The 15,178-nt window shown below is 39.3% G+C and overlaps 1 protein-coding gene and 1 long non-coding RNA gene across 4 annotated transcripts in view; one reads left to right on the forward strand and one right to left on the reverse strand.

The window, feature by feature from the left end:
• The window catches only part of taf1b (TATA box binding protein (Tbp)-associated factor, RNA polymerase I, B), a 115,235-nt gene extending 100,607 nt beyond the window's left edge, over positions 1–14,628 (reverse strand). For both annotated transcript variants that reach the window (XR_009514331.1, XM_059981905.1), the window contains exons 1-4: positions 14,473–14,628; positions 11,567–11,665; positions 8,695–8,782; positions 3,055–3,152 (exon numbers count right to left, since the gene is read on the reverse strand). Coding sequence is in view for 1 of the 2 variants with exons in the window: in XM_059981905.1 (XP_059837888.1) it covers positions 3,055–3,152; positions 8,695–8,782; positions 11,567–11,665; positions 14,473–14,490 (303 nt within the window). In the remaining variant the exon portion in view is untranslated. The remainder of the gene's footprint in view (positions 1–3,054; positions 3,153–8,694; positions 8,783–11,566; positions 11,666–14,472) is intronic.
• LOC132400684 (uncharacterized) overlaps positions 14,622–15,178 on the forward strand; it is a 110,793-nt gene continuing 110,236 nt past the window's right edge. For both annotated transcript variants that reach the window (XR_009514333.1, XR_009514334.1), the window contains exon 1: positions 14,622–14,749. This is a non-coding gene — a long non-coding RNA (uncharacterized LOC132400684). The remainder of the gene's footprint in view (positions 14,750–15,178) is intronic.

Genomic DNA, 15,178 nt, shown 5'->3' on the forward strand with positions numbered 1-15,178 from the left:
TAGGTACGTTCCAATGAGACAGGGAAAGGATGGTAGGGTACAGGAACTGTGGTGTACAAAGGCTGTTGTAAATCTAATCAAGAAGAAAAGAAAGGCTTATGAAAGGTTCAAAAATCTAGGTAATGACAGAGATCTAGAAGATTATGCTAGCAGGAAGGAGCTTGAGAATGAAATTAGGAGAGCTAGAAGCAGCCATGAGAAGGCCTTGGCAAGCAGGATTAAGGAAAACCCCAAGGCATTCTATAAGTATGTGAAGAACAAGAGGACAAGATGTGAGAGAATCGGACCTTTCAAGTATGACAACGGAAAAGTGTGGATGGAACCGGAGGAGATAGCGCTTCAGTATTCACTATGGAAAAGGACCTTGGTGACTGTAGGGATAACTTACAGTGGACTGAAATCCTTTAGCATATAGACATTAAGAAAGAGGAGTTTTTGGAATGCATCAATTTGGATAAGTCACCAGGACCAAAAGAAATATACCCCAAGCTACTGTGGGAGGAGAGGAAGGAGATTGCTGAGCCTCTATCAATGATCCTTGTATCATCAATGGGGACGGGAGAGGTTCCGGAGGATTGGAGGGTTGTGGATATTGTTCCCTTATTCAAGAAAGTGGGTAGAGATAGCCCAGGAAATTATAGACCAGCGAGCCTTACTTCAGCGGTTGGTAAGTTGATGGAGAAGATCCTGAGAAGCAGGATTTATAAACATTTGGAGAGGCATAATATGATTAGGAATAGTCAGCACAGCTTTGTCAAGGGCAGGTGTGCTTTATGAGCCTGATAGAATTTTTTGAGGATATGACTAAACACATTGATGAAGGAAGAGCAGTAAATGTAGTGTATATGGATTTCAGCAAGGCATTCGATAAGGTACCCCATGCAAGGCTTATTGAGAAAGTAAGGAGGCACGGGATCCAAGGGGACATTGCTTTGTGGATCCAGAGCTGGTTTCCCCACAGAAAGCAAAGAGTGGTTAGGAACGGGTCATATTCTGCATGGAGGTTGGTGACCAGTGATGTGCCTCAGGGATCTGTTCTGGGACTCCTAATCTTCATGATTTTTATAAATGACCTGGATAAGGAATTGGAGGGATGGGTGAGTAAATTTGCTGATGACACAAAGGTTGGGGGTGTTGTGAATAGTGTGGAGGGCTGTTCGAGTTTACAGTGGGATATCAAGAAGATGCAAAACTGGGCTGAGAAGTGGCAGATGGAGTTCAACCCAGGTAAGTGTGAGGTGGTTCATTTTGGTAGGTCAAATATGATGGAAGAATATATTAATGGTAAGACTCTTGACAGTGTGGAGGATCAGTGATCTTGGGATCCACGTCCATAGGACACTCAAAACTGCTGTGCAGGTTGACTCTGTGGTTATAAGAAGGCATACGGTGCATTGGCCTTCATCAATCATGGGATTAAGTTCAAGAGCCAGGAGGTAATGCTACAGTTGTATAGAAGCCTAGTCTGACCCCACTTGGTTTACTGTGCTCAGTTCTGGTCACCTCAGAAAGGATGTGGAAACTAAAGGAAGGGTGCAGAGGAGATTTATAAGGATGTTGCCTGGATTGGGGAGCATGCCTTCCGAAAATAGGTTGAGGAAACTTGGCCTTTTCTCCTTGGAGCAACGATGAGAGATGACCTGATAGAGGTGTTCAAGATGATGAGAGGCATTAATCATGTGGATAGTCAGAGGCTTTTTCCCAGGGCTGAAATGGCTGTCACAAGAGGGCATAGTTTTAAGGTGCTTGGAACTAGGTACAGAGGAGATGTCAGGGGTAAGTTTTTTTACTCAGAGAGTGGTGAGTGCGTGGCTGGGCTACTGGCGACAATGGTGGAGGCAAATACGATAGGACCTTTTAAGAGACTCCTGCATAGGTACATGGAGCTTAGAAAAATAGAGGGCTACAGTAACCCAAGGTAATTTCTAAAGTACATATACATTTGGCACAGCATTGTGGGCTGAAGGGCCTGTATTGTGCTGTAGGTTTTCTATGTTTCTATGTTGCTATCTCTTTCACCTATTAGCGTCCCAGCCCTTTACTTCACCCCTCACCCCCTCCCAGTTTGAACACTAACCTTCCTCTCCTTCTCCCACGTTCTTAGTCTAACTTCTCATCTTTTTTTCCAGTCCCGATGAAGGGTCTCAGCACAAAATGTGGACTGTTTATTCTTTTCCATAGATACTGCCTGGCCTGCTGAGTTTCTCCAGCATTCAGTGTGTGTTGTTTGGATTTCCAGTATCTGTAGATTTTCTCATCAAGATTAAGAGTGTTTGTACAATAATATTGAAGGATATTTACTGCCATTGGAAATGATAGCCTAACGAGCTAACCTAAGAAAATAGCGAATTTATTGAATGACTCTGCAAAGACAGGAAACAGATAATAAGCCTAATATTCTTGGGAAAATAATAAAGTATCAAAGTATTCTGGACTTCACAAAAGGGAAATGAATTACATAAACAGCACTTAATGGGAACAAATCTTGTTGTGCTATAATATCATAATCATTGTATTAGTATGCAATAAATTATTAGCCAAGAAGTCTGGATATAAATCATAAAAATAAGGCTCCCAAAAATCATTGTTACAATAATTACTGAATAAATGCTTATCTTGTGCAAGTCCTCTGCACAAGCAAAGTTAAAGTAGCCATCTTTTGATGATAATATTATGCAGAAAAAAACATACTTCTTTAAAATCTAAACTTCATTGCATTGCCCATTTGCAATAAAACAGCCTTTTATTGGGTCCACAGTTCTACTATTATTGCACCACACAGCAGATTTAACTGCAGCCTGATAGATAGAACACAGAAACAATCTAATGCAAATTGAACGCTATCATTCTTGTCACTCTCTTTGATGTCACTACTTGCCCACTCAAAAATAAGTCCACATATGCTACTTATTCATGTTTGATTTCAATAAATGATAATTCATTTAGATTATATGGAAACAATTACTACTAGAAACAGTGTGTTGGTTTCAGCTGTTAAGCCTCAGTTCAAAATCTAAATCATTATAGTTCTCTGATTTTAAATACCATACTTACTTTGATCGATGGAGAAGCCCCCAAAGCTATCAAGGCCTTAGCTTGCTGAGTCAAAATATACTGAAAGCCTTCACAAACATACCATTCACAGCCTTGATCTGTAATACAACATGGAAGATAGATTAGTACATTATAAGTTTAGATCTGTAAACTAATTATCTATTCATCATTATTCATTGGAGATCAATAAGTACTTTTATGTGACTACTACAACATTCTATGTAATTCTATTCGTGCAAGTTAAAAGGTTTTTCTCGTTATCATGCCAAAATGATTCAATTACAAATTTTTCACTTGTATACACTACAGCTATTAAAGATAATTTTAAGGTTATTTGCACGACACAATTTGGAGCAATATAGTTCACATTTCACTTGTCCTTCAGATTCAAAGGCATTACTGACCATCCGTGGAGGTCACAATTGATGAAAAGCACAAATGGATCAGCCACGTAAATACTGTGGCTAGAAAAGCAGGTCAAAAGCTGAGTGACTTACCCTCTGACATCCCAAAGCCTGTATGACGAAATACTCTTCCCCTTGCCTTGATGAATTCAGCTTCCACAGCTCTCAAGATGCTTGATACCCTTCAGGACTAAGCAGCCTGCTTGGTTGGTACCCCACCTAGGTCCCTAAGTATACATTCCCTCTAGCACAGTCACTGCAGTGGATCATCTACAAAATACACTATAGTAACTTGCCCAGTTAACCTAACAACACTAATGAGCTCCAAAAGTATTACCACCATCAAAAATACTACTTTCCAGTAAAAACAAAGGCAGAGCTGAACAGGCTGTTTAACAATCTGGAATTATACCACAATTATTTTATTAACGCTACATCATGAGTGTCTTTATCAATTTGTTTCCTCCCAAGGTTCCCCAATCTGGGGTCAACAACCTAGTGGTAGAGTTGACCAAACAGAGGAAAGTCAGTGGTTGGGTCTCTGGCACTGAGTCTGGCTCTGTGACCCAGAAGGGAAGGGGGTAGAAGATAGGGGATTCATTCGTTAGGACAGGAGTTCCCAACTGGGGGTGCGAGATGGAATTTCAGAGGGTACGACACAGAGTGGCTTGTGTGCTTGAGTGACAAGTCACGAGTCATCACTCCCAGTGTACCTTGAGAAGTGGTAGTAATGTTTGCCCCAAGCACACTCCAGTCTCCCGCTGCCCGAGTCAGCGTTGAGGATTCTCATCAGTGTTACCTGGGAGTTACACCTCAGAGTTGAGGAGTTTCATCAATGTCACCTGGGAGTTACACCTCAGAGTTGAGGAGACTCATCAATTTACTGTTCACAATTTTTTCTGAATAAATTAGAATATAATTGCTCAATTTATATTTGCATTTTATGCATTGGGTTAAAAGCTTTTTTCTTAAGTTCAATTTGTTCACCTGCAGTATTGCATGTGGTTCAATAATTAGAAATTAGACTTCTTCATCTTCAAATGTGATATTACTTTTGTTGGGGGGTGCGAACATTAATCAAACATTTCCTAAGGGTGTGGGGCATAGAAAAGGTTGGGAACCACTGAGTTAGGAGAACAGATAGAAAGTTCTGTAGATTCCCAGATGGTATGTTGCCTCCTGGGTGCCAGAGTCTGCGATATCTCAGATCGAGTCCTCAGCATTCTTAAATGGGAGGGTGAACAGCTAGAAGTCATGGTCCATGTAGGTACCAATGATATGGGTAGGATGAGTAATGGATTTTCTGCATAGGGAGTTCAAGGAATTAAGTAGTAAGTTAAAGGACAGAACATCCAGGGTTATGATCTCAGGATTGTTCTCCATGTCACATGAAGCCAGAGAGTGGTACAGCATTGCCTCTCTGACTGGAGGCCTGTGACTAGTGCTGTGCCACAGGGATCAGTGCTGGATCCATTGTTGTTCGTCATCTATATCAATGATCTGGATGATAATATGATTAAATGGTTCAGCAAATTCGCAAATGACATCATGATTGGGGGTGTAGTGAGGAAGCCAATCATGGCTTGCAGAGGGACCTGCATCAGCTGGAAAAATGGGCTGAAAAACATCAGACAGAATTTAATGCAGGCAAGTGTGAGGTGCTAAACTTTGGTGGGACTAACCATGGAAGGTCTCATACTGTAAATGGTAGGGCACTGAAGAGTGTGGTTGAACAAAGGGATCTGTGAATATGGGTCCATAATTAGTTGAAAGTGGCATCACAGGTAGAGAGGGTCATACAGAAAGCTTTTGGCACACAGGCCTTCATAAATCAAGTTATTGAGTGCAGAAGATGGGATGCAATGTTGAAGTTGTACAAGATGTGGGTGAGGCCTGATTTGGAGTATTGTGTGCAGCTTTGGTCACCCGAGCTACAGGAAAGATGTAAATATGGTTGAAAGCGTGCAAAGAAAATTTACAAGAAAACATGAGGGGAAACTTCTTCATTCAGATGGTTGTGAGAGTGTGGACTGAGCTGCTAGCACAAGTGGTGCATGTGAACTCAATTTCAACATTTAAGAGAAATTTGGATAGGTCAATGGATAGTAGAGATATGGAGGGCTAAGGTCGATGGGAGTAGGCAATTTAAATGGTTTTGGTATGGACCAGATGGGCGGAAGGGTCTGTTTCTGTGATGAAGTTCTCTGTGACTCTACCAGTTATTCGCTTTGAAACAAAGTGTATTTGTAACAGATTGCTTGCAATATAAAAGGCACTAGTACCAGAGACAGAAAGATGTGTATTGTACCTCCAATGAATGACAATAAAGCCAAATGTGGCAAAACTCTGATAATCTGCTCTCCGATTATCTTGATGGTTGGACATCTGGTTCGACACTCTATATTCTAAACCCCTTTCAACGGACTGGGGCCCCTGGTTCCAGTGCTCCTTTTTAACTCTGTTTGCTGAGAAATTTATTACTGAGAAATAACAGTGTCTTTTAAAAAAAAATCACTGTTTTATTTGGATATTAGGAATAGTATCTGAAAATCCGGTAGTCTAGCAACATCTAAATGGTTTTTGGTATGGACTAGATGGGCCAAAGGATCTCTTTATGTGCTGTACTTCTCTGACTCTATTCGTAACTTCTGAATTCTATCCAAGTCATGTTATTGTAGATTTACTGCATATTTATATTGGAGCAAGAAACTGCAAATGCTGGAAGTTCAAAACAGAACCAGAAAATGCTGGAAACATTCAGCAGTTCAAGCATCATCAGCAAACGTTGCCATTTCAGGATGTGGCCCTTCTCTCTCACACACATGGGTATTCTTTTCTGTTTCAATTTGCTTCTTACTGCTTCTGCCTTTTTTTGAGGAGTAAACTTTGACTAAACAACTTTGGTTGGCAAACGACCAAAACACACTTTTTTTTCACTCCAACCATAAACGTATCACATTTTTCCATTATGATGAAGGATCCTACACTTACTACATTGAAAATTTCTCTCTTCTCTATCTGCAGAGTTCTTTCAGATTTTTCTGATCTTGGCTTTATTGTAATAGCTTACTCAATTTCGAAAATCATCTTAAATTTTTCTTTTCAAACATCAAAGGGTTTGAATAAAGATATAAGTGAGGTTGAGTCTATCCTTGGTCAATTGAGTCAATAGACAATAGACAGAAGTAGACCATTTGGCCCTTTGAGCCTGCACCACCATTTTGAGATCATGGCTGATCATCTACTATCAATACCCGGTTCCTGCCTTGTCCCCATATCCCTTGATCCCCCTATCCATAAGATACCTATCTAGCTCCTTCTTGAAAGCATCCAGAGAATCCAGAGAAATCTCTGCGTAAGACAGTCCAGACATCCCAGGAATTAAACTCGTGAATCTACGCTGCACTTCCTCTACAGCCAGGATGTCCTTCCTTAACCCTGGAGACCAAAACTTTATACAATACTCCTGGTGTGGTCTCACCAGGGCCCTGAACAAATGCAAAAGGATTTCCTTGCTCTCGTACTCAATTCCCTTTGTAATAAAGGCCAACATTCCATTAGCCTTCTTCACTGCCTGCTGCACTTGTTCATTCACCTTCAATGACTGATGAACAAGGACTCGTAGATCTCTTTATATTTCTCCCTTACCTAACTCTACACCGTTCAGATAATAATCTGCCTTCCTGTTGTTACTCCCAAAGTGGATAACCTCACACTTATTCACATTAAACGTCATCTGCCAAATATCTGCCCACTCACCCAGCCTATCCAAGTCACCCTGAATTCTCCTAATATCCTTATCACATGTCACACTGCCACCCAGCTTAGTATCATCAGCAAACTTGCTGATGTTATTCTCAATGCCTTCATCTAAATCGTTGACGTAAATCGTAAACAGATGTGGTCCCAATACCAATCCCTGTGGCACCCCACTAGTCACCACCTGCCATTCCGAGAAACACCCATTCACCACTACCCTTTGCTTTCTATCTGCCAACCAGTTTTCTATCCATGTCAATGTCTATCCATGATTTTACCCACCGATCTCCTACGTGGGAGATATGACATCAAGTATTTTTATAAAGTCATATGACATTCCTACAACTTTACTTCAAATTCAGGTTCACCAGTATTTGAAAAGTTGACAAAATATTATATTTCTTTTCTTTAACATTATACACATTACTTATCTAAATGGAATCTGATGTGTTAATTTTCCTTTTTCCCCCAATTTTGTCAAACAATATTCATTATTTCCAATCCATCACATGAACTATTATTTATTCGTCTGGTACGAAAGCACACAGGCTCTTACCAATTCTAGTAAGCAAACTAATGGTGATTAACCCTGAAGCAATGTATTTTAACCAAATACTTCACTTCAAGTCATATTAATTTCTATTAGACCAGGGGACCATTGATTCAATACAGCTACAACTACATTCCCAACTATTTTTTTTTGTGTGGCTGGGACAAAAATGTACAGTCCTTCAAAGCCAGAAATGTAATAGATAGGTAGAAAGAATAAGCTGGACACAGAAGAATACAAACAGAAGCTGTTAACTTCCAGCAGAGCATGTAGTAACTTACGGCTCATTATTCTGTTATAGAAGGTATATGAATTTAAATTACAAGGATGAAGGTTAAATCTAATTGCTCAATAAGAGAATTAATTTGATGGAATGACCCTAGAGAAGCAAAGTCTCCCCAGCCTTCACACTGCCATGTGTTCAGCTCTGATTGTCTTTGCTGTGAAGTTGGAAATCTCAGTGATTAAATCATATTTGATATTATTTATCATGCTACCTTGTATGCAAATTCAACAAATATATGATGAGCAAGATCTACTGATGAGTGAGCCATCCAAGGTTTCATTCATTAGCAAGGTCCAGGTAAAATAAAATATCTCTATAAACAAAATGGCTGGCTCAGCCCTCAGATAGGCTTGGCTGTCTGGCAATGGCTCACCCCTGACTCAGGAATTACAAATGAGTGAAAATTTACAAATAAAATATTTTTAACTTCTCCATGCTAATTTGACATGAAGCAATCAGCCCTAGATAAAATTATGTAAATGCATAACCTGAAACATTCTAAATGCCTTGCCTTAAAGATGCACTTTTAAATCTGTGCAGAAAAGATTCCCAAAACATCATGATCCAGCAGAAATCCAAATGCAAGCTGGCAAACAAAAGTACTCAAATTAGACAACTGCAGATACAGAATCTACACTCACCTAGTTTTTTCCTTTTCTTTAGTCCCCTGGAAATAGTATTCACTCTTGCATTTTGCATAAATAACTCAGAGGCAATATCTGCTGTTTTCTGCAAGAACAAGGAAAAATACTTTAACTTAAACATGTTTCAATACATATTTGAAATCATTTAATATTTGAATGAACAATACAGAAACTGATACCATTCTATTCAATTCATTTAATTGTCATTCAATCATACATGAATAATCATGAATAGAGCCAAATGAGACAATGGTACTTCACAGCCAAGTACCAAGTCACACACAGCACAAATTCCAAATAGAACGTACAAGATAGCAAGCACATAAAGATATCAGTAAGATTTAGCTCCCAAATTCATAAATGTATTCCCAAAGAGAAAAATTGAAAAAGAAAAATATGATCTTCTTCCAATAGCTCCCTTGAGAGAACAGTGTTTTACAATCAATACAAAAATTAAGATGATTATTGGAATTGATGCCTTCACTATCAAGACTAAGCAAGGAGAAATGGAAATCATTCACAATCAAAAACCTTAAGACCAAACACATTGTTCATAAAATCTAACATATAAAATTAGTCAGAAGAAAAATACTTGCTCTCAAAAATCAATGCTTTCAAATTCCTCCTGAAATTTTTCAATAACAGGATTAAGTTTGAAGAATGAGGGCAAAAAAAAAAATCAACTAGTAACAGAAATATTTATCCAGAGCACAGTAATTCTCAGAAAGGTAACAAATGGTTGAACTATATACAGATTGATATTCAAACATAATTATAAAGTTAGCTAAAACAATCCTCCTATCTGAAATAACATTACATATTTCAAATAATTTTATTTATAGTCTAAACAACTCATTGCTTTCATTGTAAATTCTTATGGCTTCACATGGTATTTTATTTAGATATTATAAAATATGCAAAATTTTATCAGTAGAAGTCTCCATAGATTTTTTGGTCTCTTCTCCCTTCAACCAATTTCTGGCTGCTTTGAATTATATTACAATCAGTCCTATAGCTGTCCTTTGAGTAAGTAAACATTTACTGATGCTAGGTAATAAATCTATAGCTTCCCTAAATTAAACAGTTGTCCTTGTCAATGACAACAAAAAGAATTGCCTCAATAACTACAATAGAATTATAAAAACATTATCATGATAAGAAAAAATAAATACCATTTAAACTGGCTTTCATCAACCTTTCAAAAACACAATCAAAGGCAAAATATAATACATGAAAAATATTTTCCTTATGTCACCCTTCATTCTATTAACACTTGCAACTCTAGTTATCCATCATTCTACTGTTGGAAAATTAATCACTCTTGGGATTTATTTTGCTCTTATCTCTTACCTTCACTAATTTAAGAACTAATTTTAGCCTCTCCAGTTTACTGGAATTCCTCAGAATAAAGCAAATCCTGCCTAAATTATCTGAAGTGGAATTCCATGTCTGTGCATATTGGAAGGTAAGCAGCATAGTACAATATGATGTTTTCCTTTCTGATTGACTACTTATTTTAGCCTATAACATCCACATCGGACCAGTAAATTTTGACCTAATTTAAGCTGTTGCCCCAATTAGCTAAAGTTTCATGGAAATAGTTTAAAAAGTATAAAAAAGACTGCCATTTAACTGAGTAACAAATTATGTATTAAAATGAAATACAGAACAATTTAGAAGACTATCAATACCTCTACAGTACCATAAAACTGTGCATTAGTTCTTAATAGTTATCAATAAAGGAATTGGTCCAGTATATGCTGCCATGTTCTTTTAATTGACTGTAAATTAACAAAATCAGCACAGGCATCTAGCACAGATAATGGACTGCCTTCAAACAATGCTTCCAAATTTCCTCCAAATTTTAATTTTCATTGTAACATGACTGTTCATATTTCCTAACTTGTTGAAGTAGCGAAATCGTTCCATTTTCACTCCTGGCCATTTCTGGTATTTCCAAGCCTGAATGCTTGAAACCATCTCAAATTATCCTATTGCTTATTTCTCGCCAACTATCTGTGACAAAATCACTGCTTTTTTGAACACAAATACATGAAAGTAACATTATTTAAAAAAATATTTGTTCTAAGTACGGCTTAGTGACTAACGGTCACACAAATGCGCGCGACTGATGCTAGTTAGAAACTGTTCAGCAAGTCTCCTGTCCCAATTAAATGGCATAGTGTCCTAAATAAACAAAGGCAATCCCAGCTATTTTCTTGATTAGCTTTTGTTCTTTAAGAGTTGTCCCAAATAAGCCACTGCCCCAATTAACCAATGGCCCGATTAACTGGAGTCCACTATATTAATATTTTTCTACTTTAGGCATCCAACTCATCCTTACTTCATAATTTACTGATGTTTTTACAATATTCAATAACACTGACTGTATGAACAGCAATATTACTTTGAATTGCTTTAAGAAATTCCTGCTCCTATTATCAGTTACCATTTTTCTTAAACTTTACAAAGAAATAAAGTAAACTTTAATTTCTTTCCTTCCTATTCTCATTTTAACTGGCATATTCGTAGTTGCATGAAATTAAGTAATTTGCATTTATTTAACCTAAGCATGCACCTTTTTATTCATACTACTTATTCAACACAAAGGTTTAATGGTGTTCTGCATTTGCTCAGTAGATATACTTCATCAATAACTTCTAAAATTTATTTCATTTGGTTGAATCTGGATTATCTTGCAGATCACATTTTTTTTATTATTTATTCATTCCTGGCAAACTGTCAGATAATTGTACATATGATTATACTGCAATTAAGCTTTTGCCATTAGTATCTTGCTCTGTTCCTTGATGAACAGAGGCATCTGTTCAAAATACTAAGTATTTAATCTTTCTTTAATTGTACTCACCTCAATAACACTATGGCAGGACTTGCAAAAGAACTTGCCTTCATCAGTGATTCCCCAGTTAATCACGGAACATTGTTGACATGGCTGTCTAAAATCTCTCTGAAAAATACACAAACATAATAAACATCAACTTTTCAAAAATTCATATCTTGAGCATAGGGATTTAAAAGTAAGCTTGAGAAAACAGTATTCTCATGATACATTACACGAAGGTAAAAGTTTAAACACACATTGGTGATCTACTATCAACATCACAAAAGTGCTGAAAATGACTCAATTGCACATCTTGTACTAGACAATTAATGTATACATGCATAATTTATTCTAAATGCTGAGCAGCTGCGTGGAGTTCTCCAGCACATTTTCCATCTGAGTCTCAGCCTAGAAAGAGTCCCAACTGTGTGGAAAACAGCATGTGTGGTCCCAGTACCCAAGAAGGGCCAACCAAAAGTCTTAAATTCTTGGATGCCTGCCGTCCAGTGGCCTTGATCTCACATATCGTGAAGATCCTGGAGAGGCCAGTCCTGGCTCATCTCCGACCCCTGATCAGATCAACCCTCGATTGCCCTGCAGTTTGCCTACTAGAAGCACAATGGAGATGATGATGCTGAACAGAGTCTACTCCCATTTAGATAAACAGGGCAGCACTGTGAGGACAATGCTTTTTGATTTCTCAAGTGCCTTCAGTACTATACAGCCCTTGTTGCTGGGGGAAAAGCTCCACAGGCTGGCACTTCCATTGTATCCTGGATAATGGGACTACCTGACTGGCAGACCACAGTTTGTGTATCTTCAGAGCTGTGTGTCAGACATGACTACAAGCAGCACTGGGGCCTCATAGGGGTCTGTATTGGCTCCCTTCCAGTTTACTCTTGTACATTAGACTTTAAATGCAACACTGAGTCATTTCATCTACGGTATTTCTCTGACTCAGCAATAGTTGGGTATATAAAGGGAGGATGAATATAGGACCCTAGTGGAGGACTTTGATAAATGGTGCAAGATGAATCATCTGTAGCTCAACATTGGTAAGACAAAGCAGATGGTGATGGACTTTAGGAAGACTAAGCCTGTACTGCTCCCTGTTACTATTGATGGTGAGGACGTAAATGTGGTGAGGACCTACAAGTACCTTGGGGTGCTCCTAGATGACAGACCAGCGGAGCACCAACACAGAGGCTGTGTACAAGAATGGCCAGAGTCGCCTCCACTTCCTGAGGAGACTGAGGTCCTTTGATGTATGAAGGCCTCTCCTTCACATGTTCAATCAGACTGTTGTCACCAGAAAACACATGTGGTGTGCTGGGGCAGTGGCATCAACACGGGTGATGCCAGCTAGCTCAAGAAGACCATAAGATACAGGAGCAGAATTTGGCCAATTGGCTCATTGAGTCTGCTCTGTCATTCAATTAAGGCTGATCCTTTCTTCCCCTCCTCAGCTCCTCTCCCCAGTCTTCTCCCCGTAACCATTGATGCCGTGTCCAATCTATCAACCTAACAAACTTTGCCTTAAAGACACCCAACAATCTGGCCTCCACAGCTCCCTGTGACAATAAATTCCACAAATTCACCACCTTCTGGCTAAAGAAATTTCTCCACATCTGTTTTAAATGGATGCCACTTTATACTGAGGCTGTGCCCTTTTGTCCTAGACTCCCCTACCATAGAAAACATCCTTTCCACATCAACTCTGTATAGGCATTTCAACATTCAGAATGTTTCAATGAGATTCCCCCCCCCCCCCGCCTCAAATTAAACTTTGTGAGCAATTTTGGGCCTCTTTTCTAAAAAAAAGGATGTGCTGCCACTGGAGAGGGTCCAGAGGAGATTCACAAGAATGATTCGGGGAATGAAAAGATTAAGGTTTGAGGAGTGTTTGATGGCTCTGCTCCTGTACTCACTGGAGCTTAGAAGAATCCCCCCATTCTTCTATGAGAAGAAGGAGGTGGGGGGGGGGGGGGGAATCTCACTGAAACCTCGGACTTTAGATACAACACTGAATCGTGTCATCTGCAGAAATTGTCTGATGTCTTATGGTATTATAGTTGGGTGTATAAAGGGGTATATTGAAGGGTCTGTGTAGAGTGGTAACAGAGATGATATTTCCTGATTGTGAGGGGAATCTAGCACCAGAGGGCACAGCTTCAGAATACAGATATAAGGATGTCCCTTTAGAACAGAGATGAGGAGGAATTTCTTTAGCCAAAGGGTGGTGAATCTGTGGAACTAATTGCTACAGACAACTGTGGAGACCAAGTCAAAAGGTTTCTTTAAAGTGGAGGTTAATATGTTCTTGATTGGTAATGGTGTCAAAGGTTACAGGGAAAAGGCTGGAGAATGGCGTCAGGAGGGATAATGAATCAATCATGATGGAATAGCGGAGCAGACTCAAGTGGTTGTATGACCTAATTCAGCTCTATGTTATATGATCTAAAATGCTATCACATTGGCCTGAGAGGTGAATTCGGGTGTATGGTGGAGAAGGACCAAGGATCTTTGGGGCTCTGAAGTTTTCGGGAAGACAGTAGTGAGAGTCACAGATAATGTGGATTGGGGTATGAGGAAAGGTGGGGGAAGATGAGGCTAGGACTGAAACAATTTTGGCACAGATACTGATAGGTTTTAAGTACAAGCTACTGCAGTTAAACTGCGATTTCCCGTTCGAAAACCAGTGGCTGGGTAAGGAAGAATGCAAGGACTGGTGTTGGTGGGGTATGGGGGGGGGGCAGGAAGTTTGGAGAGAAAGGACGACTAGGGCTTAGAGGGAGGGGAGAGAGGAGGGTCCTGGGGTAGGAGGGGAGGTAGTGAAAAGGGATGGAAGAGAGGAATGCGGAACACGACGGAAAATGAGAGAGGAAGACGGAACGGGATCATGTGGGCTCAGAAAGCAGGAGACCTGCGCTCACCGTATTCTCTTCATCCATCTTCGAGACCACTCCACCTTTCAGCCCCCGATCTCAATTGTGAACCCGGAGTACTTTCTCCGCGCACACTGTCCGTTTGTGAAATAGGGCCGGCTAAACTCTCGCTGAACAGTTTTTGGTGCCCGACAAAACAAAGAAATCTTTGGCCAGTGTCTTTCGTTATAAATATTTAATGTTTTTGTTCTGATATTTTACTCGTTTATTTAGCTGCTGCTGCTATGTTTAGATCATATTTTTTTATTTTAGCAACGTCAATTTGGTGAGTTTTACCAGGTGTAAGTTTGAGTTAATGCAATTTATCGGCTATAAATTTCAGTAGTTAAGTCTTAAAATCCGTTTAAGCTTAACGATTACCGACCGTATCTCAGATTTACTTTGATCAAATGACTCGAAAAGTACACACAGATTTGACCAATAAATGCCGTTAAAATTTAGCAGTCTGGTGCCTTTTTTAACTCGTTAGATTGGTGCAATGCACCAAGTGAAAGCACAGAAACCATTTTAGCACAGATACCGATAGGCTTGAAGTACAAGTTACTGCAGTTAAACTGCGATTTCCCGTTCGAAAATCTCGATGTTTAGGCAACAGGATTCACCCGATAATTTCCCGCGCTGCCATTGTCACGCCTCGCCCTTTTACAGTGGCATGCAAAATTTTGGGCACCCCTGGTCAAAATTTCTGTTTAGC

This window comes from Hypanus sabinus, chromosome 10, assembly GCF_030144855.1.
Source record: "Hypanus sabinus isolate sHypSab1 chromosome 10, sHypSab1.hap1, whole genome shotgun sequence".
NCBI lineage: Eukaryota > Metazoa > Chordata > Chondrichthyes > Myliobatiformes > Dasyatidae > Hypanus > Hypanus sabinus.